At 35.6% G+C, this 8,249-nt stretch overlaps 1 protein-coding gene across 3 annotated transcripts in view; it reads left to right on the forward strand.

Moving 5' to 3' along the window:
* CCDC126 (coiled-coil domain containing 126) overlaps window positions 1–7,865 on the forward strand; it is a 14,204-nt gene extending 6,339 nt beyond the window's left edge. Inside the window, exons 1-4 of one of the 3 annotated variants that reach the window (XM_027895923.1) lie at window positions 2,220–3,889; window positions 4,474–4,603; window positions 5,229–5,629; window positions 6,274–7,865. In XM_027895923.1, the coding sequence (XP_027751724.1) occupies window positions 5,392–5,629; window positions 6,274–6,455 (420 nt within the window). In that variant the 5' untranslated portion in view covers window positions 2,220–3,889; window positions 4,474–4,603; window positions 5,229–5,391 and the 3' untranslated portion in view covers window positions 6,456–7,865. Of the gene's footprint in view, window positions 1–2,219; window positions 4,604–5,228; window positions 5,630–6,273 lie in introns of those variants that run through there. The other 2 variants (XM_027895932.1, XM_027895916.1) reach the window with 2 other exon arrangements.
* Window positions 7,866–8,249: the final 384 nt, after the last annotated feature.

Here is an 8,249-nt window from a genome sequence, read left to right on the forward strand (position 1 = left end):
TTTTTTTTTTTTTTTTTTTTTTTTTTTTTTTTTTTTTTTTTTTTTTTTTTTTTTTATCTCTATCTTGATAAATCACGTCTTGTGTTTATACAGTTAATAATAATAACTGGTCACAAAGCCAGACTTGCTCTTGAATTCACAGTGTCATGTTGTTGTTCATGATAATTTGGCAGTGAGGAACAGATAAATATTATGGTACTAAGTAATACACTGAGTAAAATTCCCATTTTTCAAGCCTGCTTTCTTAGTATATTAGTTCATTAGAGACCTGTCTAGGTCTCCAGAGTATCACTGAAGAACTATTGCCTCGGTAGTTGGCATTCTGTCTTTCAAATTATGTAACCAAAGAGGTGACTTTTTTGGACTGTATGCTAACGATAATACTTTCACTGCATTTTTCTTGGCTTTATCCTTAATAGTATTTTTGATCTTTGAATGAAATGGGATTTTCAGGCTTCAGTTTTCTGGATTCTTTACATCTTGTTGACTCTGTTTTGTTAGTTTTTTTTGCTAAAGCTGCTTATTCATAACAACCAAAAATACCTTTTGTACTAGCTGCTTTCTTTTTTTCTCTTACAAATAATTATCTTCATCTGTCCTGTACATTTTTCAAAACTAGAAAGTACACACCATCTCTGCAGGATAGGTTGAAATTTGCCCTGCTGAGTGGTTTAGGAGGGCTAGAGTCTCTCAAATAGAATATAAAAATGATGACTAAAGAAACACCAAACTAGCAGAACTGACAGTGCTGTAAAGTGTGTTGTAACCTTTTAAGGATTTGGGTATGTCTTGTTTTCCTGATAACCTGAGATTGTTTCAGAGGACGTATGAGGCATTCATTTGCCTTACAGTCTGTTTCATTTCTGTGTTGTACATTAATATAATCCCTGGGTCTTTCTGGAAATAAGTAAAGCAGAATCTGAGGAAGACTTTGCAACAAAATTCAAGAAGGATGTTTTGTGAGTATGGGCTGGTTCCTGTGGAGAAGAGTCAGTGTTCAAACTGAAGTCTGATGCTACTGTTTAGTTAAGTAGCATCCAGTAGATAGTAGAACGTTGCTTTATTATGGAACATATAATACATTTTCCACTGCTTTTTCTTTTGCCTTAGTTCCTTTTTTTCATGCACTCTGTAATATAATTTATATATGACTGATATTGAAATACAGCTCACAGGATAGAACGATTTTATTTTGGAGGGAATGAGTGCCTTACTTCATTGCTTTCGTTGCTAGTGTTGTGATACCAGTGGACAAAGTTGAATCCATATTGGTAGGTTATGGCAATACATTTCTCAGACGACTAGCAATGGCAACAGTGAAGAAAACCAGATTCTTTATATGTGTGTGAAAGGCAAACTTAGTGTCAGATCCTCATTCAGAAATAGGTGTTAGCTCCAGGTTCTAATGGTGCCTCTGGCCTGGGCTTGTAGTTTTCAGAATAATTTAGATATATATGCTGATTTTAAAGAACTTTGGAAAATTGCCACTTTAATCCGTCACTTCAGGCTGCTTATTGAAAGGATTATCTGAAATATATTCTCTTCTTCATGGATTTTTTGATTGCCATTTTGCCTGCACAGTCAGCTCAGGGGTTTTGTTTGATTTGGGTTCGTTTGGTTGAATTTTTTGTTTTGTTTTGTGTTTGTTAGTTTGAGGTCTTGTTTCTTTTCTTTCCCTCCTCAGATTTTCAAATTTTGTCCTGATTGTACTCCTTTATCTTCCTAGTTGTCTTCCTTTTGTCTTAGTCTCCATGATTAGGGATGGTAGGAATTCCAACAAGGACTAGCTCTGAAGCACCCTTTTTTGCTGTTGCTCTCTGTGGTCCTTTGACTGCCTCTTCCATAAAAGCCCCTCAGCTGTGGTTGGGAGAGTGATGAGCCTGTGTTCCTATCTGAGACAAGTCAGTGTGAAGAAGGAAGTCTCGGCTTCCCTTTTCCCCTGCTCAGGGGGTGGTGGGTAAGAAGGATTTGAGAGAATGAGGCTATGTTTTTTCTTACATGTGTGCTGTTATCTCATGGGATACTACCTCTGAATTACTGAAAACAGAGGTCCATTCTGAGGACAGGGTTTGTTTTAAACTGTAATGTTCAGGTAGAAAAGTGCTGACCCTTCAAGGCAACAAGAAGTAAAAGAATATTCCAATCCATTCGTCTTACTTGTTGTGCTCTTTTCTTCCTAATATGTACACCTGCTGCTCCAATACTCTTTTTTTCCTGCTTTGAAATCATGTGAGTATAAGCTTACTTTTGTTTTTTTGTTACTTCATACTGTGTACTCTTGTAAGGGTTGTGCACGGAGTGTGTTAGGGGTCACTAGAAGTGCGTGCTTCAGGGGGAAAGAGAAGACCAGATCTCCCAGAACTTTGAAATTACAGTGGAATTCATTATGGGGGAACGGCCTTTAAAGATACTTAGGAAAAGTACAGATGCCTTCATTTTGGTACACCTTGCTCCCAGTTCCTTTGCCCAGGGTCAGTATTTGGGTATTATGCCATTTTCCCAGCAGGTTGAGTCCTTGATTTCCGTTGGTTTCAGTAGTTAGTGTGTGCACTGTGAATCAGATACACAAGGCAAAGGCCCAGCCTGCAATTACTGCTGCTCCTTGGCAGGAGTTTATTCAATCTGTTCCTCTTGGCTAGACCTCTTATCCTGTCTTTGTGGTCTTATTTACGTTGTGGTGGCAGAATTATTTCCACTCCAAAGCGCTGTAGTGATATTGTCTGAATGCTTCAGGATGAGATATGGCTAAGGATCTTTGGAGAGCTGAACTTAATTTAAATTCTTCAAGAACTATCTGTTATTTTCAGTCTTTATTATTATTATTATTATTATTATTATTATTTTAATTAATAGAAGATGCAGACTTTTTGGAATGATGGTGGAAACTTGTGTTCTCTTCTTGAGAAATATTGTTTAGTCTTCTGAGCCATCATGTGAATGCCCTACTCCTGGGCCTCATATGTAAATATTTTCCATCATATTTGATACTGTTCACGGATTATGTAGATGCATAATGATGTGGGTGCAGTTTATGTTTTAAAGTCTGAGTGCAGAGCCATGGATTTGGCAGAGAGCTAGGGAAAAGTGCATATTTAGGGAGGATCTGTTTCAGGAAATCTTAAACCACACAATTCCAAATATTCATGCTGTAGAAAGTAAGTTTTATTGTTTTCTCTCTTATTTTTTGTACTTAAGACAAATTTTTCTCTTAAAACAGTTTTTTGGGGGATAAACACGTTCCTTGAAGAAAGTACATCCCACTGAATTTACAGTGGGAATTCAAATTATTGTTTGTTGGCTGTCTGTCCATATGCATGGTTGTATCCCACAGTGGAGGTGAAGTGAGCTATTCCTCATTCAGTGATTTATGATTTCCGCTTGCATTAGTGCACCCAACAGTAAAAGTAAGGGTTTATATACTGTCATTTACTATAGGGCATTTTACACACAGGAGCTTGTTACTTTACAGCAGCTGTGGTGTCAAAGTCCTAATGTTGCCCCTGCCTGGGGTTAATAATTTTCAGAATAATTTAGATACGTGTGTTGATTTTAGAGCGCTTCAAAAATTTACCACTTGAATCAGGCGCGTTGGCCTGCCTGTTGAGAGGATTATCTGAATAGTGAAGGTGAAGGGGAAGTGACAAGCCCTGCTGGCAGTGACACTTGTGTTTGCAGCAGACCGTGGTGTGTTGGCATAAGACCGCTTGAATGAGTCAGTGGAGGAGATGAAAAATGCTTTGGAGGCGGAGCTGTTTAGAGGAGAGCTCAGAAGCATGAGAAGTTCAGTCTCAATATTCTGATAAAAACAGAGACCGAAGTACCACTATAGAAAGTCTGGTGAGGAGCTCTATTCAATGTGTAACTTTAGTCTAAAAAGTGCTCGTGACAGGTAATACATGGGGAAGAACAGGGAGTAACATAAACGTAACAGGGAAAAACGTAACTATTGCATAAAATGAGTGGCTTTATCCAGAGTATGTTAAATGGTAGAAACTGTCATTGAAGAAAGTATAAAATAATTGGAGTAGTTTCAGAGATAGGTAAAAAATGAGAAGTATAAGGTGTATGCATGTAAAGAGACTGAAAAGATGGGATGTGTTTGAGGGGTAAAAATTAAGAAGAGAATGATGCATATGTAAATACATGTGCATTTTACATATATGATGAATCTGGACCATCTGCTGTCACTGTCTTATAACAGAAGAAGGAAGAAATATTGAGTGAGATTCTTACCAAGTTTTCTTTTAAAACTGTGTTGAAGTCAGTTACTGGGCATTTATATGTATGCATATATAGTAAAATGGAAATTAATTCTCTCTTCTTCCCTAAGAATTGCTTCAAGTTAGGTTTAAAAATCTATTTCTGTTTTAAACATATGTGGCTTGAAGCCCTCAACTTCAACCACTCCACGAGAAAATGAAGATCTCTTCACTTTGTTTTGTTTAAATCTTTTTTCTTTTTCCCCTGTTGCAGAGCTCCCTGAAGATATGTGGCTCATACTGCCTCAAACTATCTGGACATTTGTTGTTTAACTGCTGAAGCTTTCCTACCACTTAATAAGTGAAGCCTTAAATCTATTGAGGGATCAGATTTGGCTGCTATGGTAAGACATTTTTTCAAACTGTAGTAAAATGCTAAATGTGGGTGCAATATGCCAGTTTATTTTGGTTTTATTTCTTTATTCAGTAGCAAAACACCAAAACAAACAAAAACTCTTAATGGTGTACAAAACCAGAAGAGGAGACTTTGAACTAACTAACCAGCCAAGAAATTTTATGCTACATGTTTTCTCTTTATACTTGCCCTGGGCTTTTAAGTGAAGAATAAGAATAATGTGAATCATTCTACAAGATCTTTTTCTTGTGTGTAGATGTATGTGTATAACTCATCAAAATGTTGTCTATGAATGTTTTACAAGTCTCTTCTAGATACTACATTTTGTATGAAATGCATGTGGGTTTAACGGTAGTTTAAATTACAGTATTTAAAATACTTAAGGTGATTTGTAGAAGTTCTAATTTTTGGAGAATAAAAACTGGTAAAAATAGGAAGAGGAAATGCTGTAAATAACAGGTGAGATAGAAATATGATTGAACCTCTAAGTAGATAAAAATCCACAATTGTTTGCTAGATGATGATATAGTACTCTATGTAGGAACTGATACTTGTCCCTGATCTCAACAACTGCAGCAATTTTGAATAACCAGGTGATACTTTACAAATTTCAGGAATCAAGACCAACTAAAACATGAGGAGATGTAGTCAAGATGATCCAGCCAGAAGATTCACTTCATAGAAATCTTATTTTTGTTTAATATGTAATATAATTTGACAAAGCCAAATTCAGTTACTTTTCTTGAAATTAAGACACGCCTGTGGCCTTCATCAGAAATGTTTCTAACATTTTCAAGAAAAAATATGTCCCAGAAACTGAGTATGTTTTTACTAGTTTTTGGAATCATCTGGGGTTTGATGTTGCTACGCTACACTTTTCAGTATCCAAGACGCCAAAGCAGTGCTGAGTTGCGTGGACAGATATTAGATCTCAGCAGAAGATATGTCAAAGCATTGGCAGAAGAAAATAAAAATTTAATGAATGGTGGTGGTGGAGCATCTATGGCAGGATACGGTAAGAGGAAAAAGCTATACTAGTTATCTGAATATCTTCTTTTTTAAATGAAAGCTGTAAAGTTATGTTTTTTCTCTTTCAAAGTAGTACACACTGCTCTTAAATAGAAAAAACTCTTGTTTTTCAGTCAGCAGAGGCGTAAATAGATAGATTCATCCTCCTCCCCCACTTCACAGCTTAAATAATAAGCGATAAGATACTGTATCATAGCAGTTTTTCTATGGGCTAGATCTCTTATTTAGGGGAAAACTATTTAATACCTTTTTTATGTTGGAAAGTATTTAAATATGTTGTTGTCCAAGGCTAAGAGATGTTATAACTGTGTGTTCTAGTACTATTGACTGAATGAATTTTGCAATACTGCCTTTGAGTAGTCACTTCTAATGCTCCAACTAGTGATTTTGTTCTTACACTCAAATATTTAATTGTCTGCTTCACAGTTCCCTATTATGGTGGTATAAAATAACAAAGAAATGGTATTAAAGAAAAATCAAGCAGCTATACTTGTCTATCAATCTTCATTCCTTTCCAAAGCATACAGTAGGGAGGATAGCAAGCCTTAAGATGTGAATATGTTGAAATAGCAGTTCTTTTCCACACATAGTAAATAATAGTCTCTAATTTGTTTTTTCCATTATCTTTAGCTGATCTTAAGAGAACAATTGCTGTTCTTCTGGATGACATCTTACAACGCCTGGTGAAATTGGAAAACAAGGTCGATTACATTGTTGTGAATGGCTCAGCAACAAATACCACTAATGGAACTAGCCATCAGGCACCAGTAACTTCAAATAAACGTGTAAAACCAGCCAGCAACATTAGATAGCAAACAGGGCCGCTTTGCATTGCTACATCTGCGATGGGTAATATTTAAGATAAGCTTTTTATATGTGGCTAAGGCAAAACAGTAGTTGACTCTAAAAGAAGCATAAACTATGCTATTATACAATGTGCTGGATCTGTGTAGGCCTAACATATGTGCTTAGGTTCTCAAAGCATTGTTTCATTGCCTTTGAGCAGTACTTCTGAAGTGATCTTTGTCGTCTTTAAAGATATTTTGATATCATGATTTGATGTAGTATGCCATTGGATAATAAAACTATGTGGAAAGCAATGGGGAACTTATAGGTAGGTTTATAAATATATTTATTTAAGTATGAATATAACATATCTTTTGGATAGGTGAGAAGCATTGTAGCTTATTAATTTTTTGTGATCTGCATTTAAGCTGAGGTAACTGAAGAAAACGCATTGTTAAGCAGATGTTAGAAAATGTGTATACTTAAAATATTTTGTTACTTAATTACTAAACAATATTAAATTGAGGATAGCATTGGTGGTAATATTTTAAAATTGCGACCCAAAGAATGTCTTTATTTGCACTATCTGTCAGAATAGTTAAAGCGAATTTACTGTATATTTAAGGAAATTAATTATAATAGGAGAATATTCTAGGTAGTAACACTGTCCAGGTTTATCTTTGTGCCAGAGTAAGGGCAGTTAGATTGTCAAAAGCAAATCATAATCTGTGATATCTTAGATCATTGTTTCTTACAAAGATATTTAAGTGTATGTATTTTGTAATTGCAGATGAAATTATTTAAGTGACAGAAATAAGTTTTGGATATGCGAATACGGTTTATTTTTATTTGTTGCTGTTTGTTTTAACAATTTAATACCTTGCAATTTGTGATGAGTATAGCACACAACCTCCTTGAATTGCTTTCTTGATCAGAAGGAAAATCAGTGAAGGGAAACAAGGCATCTCTGCATTTAACAGAGTTGTATATACTAAGGTTGTCTAGTCATGGAGTATTTGAGAGGTAAGGTAATATTTGCCTTATGTCTAAGTCTTACAGCAAAGTGAAATGCATGCAGCATGGATGCACTGTATTTCAAAATGTTCCTGAAGTCATATTTAAGTGCCACTGAACCTGTTTTTTAAAATGTAGTGAATGTTTGGTGGGGACAGAGGATATATTCAGGGACTTTTGCCAGAAGTGTCCTGCGAGTGGGGTTTTGGGGGTGGGTAAAACCAGAAGTGCTGGATGATATACCATCCAAAGTTATGTGTTTTTTCTTTTCTTCTGTTTCCGTGCTGATATTCTTGATGGTTATAAAAGAAAATACACTTGCAACCTTCCTTAATGTCCAGAGGATTTTTTTGGTCACATTGTGTGTAAACATGTACTCACTTCAATGCAGAAAGAGAAATAAATTTTTAATTGTACTTGTAGATGTTCCTGTTTTTCTTTTTTCATTATTATTATTAAACAGTGTTGTCATTTTTGCTACATGTGCTCTGTTTCTGGATTGGGAAGTTGTGTGTCTCTGAGGTTTAGTAGTGGTCTATCTGGTATTCTTCCTTCCGAGTCACTGAGTTCTTCTGCTCTTTAAATTCTAATGCCCCGAAACTTTTTTCAGGTTAGACCTGCAGGAGGAAAGAATTGAAAATAAAATAACTAGTTTCCATCTGTAATGGTTAAGACTTTGGTTAAGCTCTTTAACCTAGGAGTAAAGAAGATAGGTGCTTAACTTCTTTTGAGTCTGCAATTCTCTAATGACGGTGTGAAGATAAGTTTTTATATGTCTGTCTGTCTGTCTATCTGTCTGTATCTAT

Source organism: Empidonax traillii, unplaced genomic scaffold (assembly GCF_003031625.1).
Source record: "Empidonax traillii isolate 1590-97213 ecotype Southwest subspecies unplaced genomic scaffold, ASM303162v1 scaffold17:size2698205, whole genome shotgun sequence".
Classification (NCBI taxonomy): Eukaryota; Metazoa; Chordata; class Aves; order Passeriformes; family Tyrannidae; genus Empidonax; species Empidonax traillii.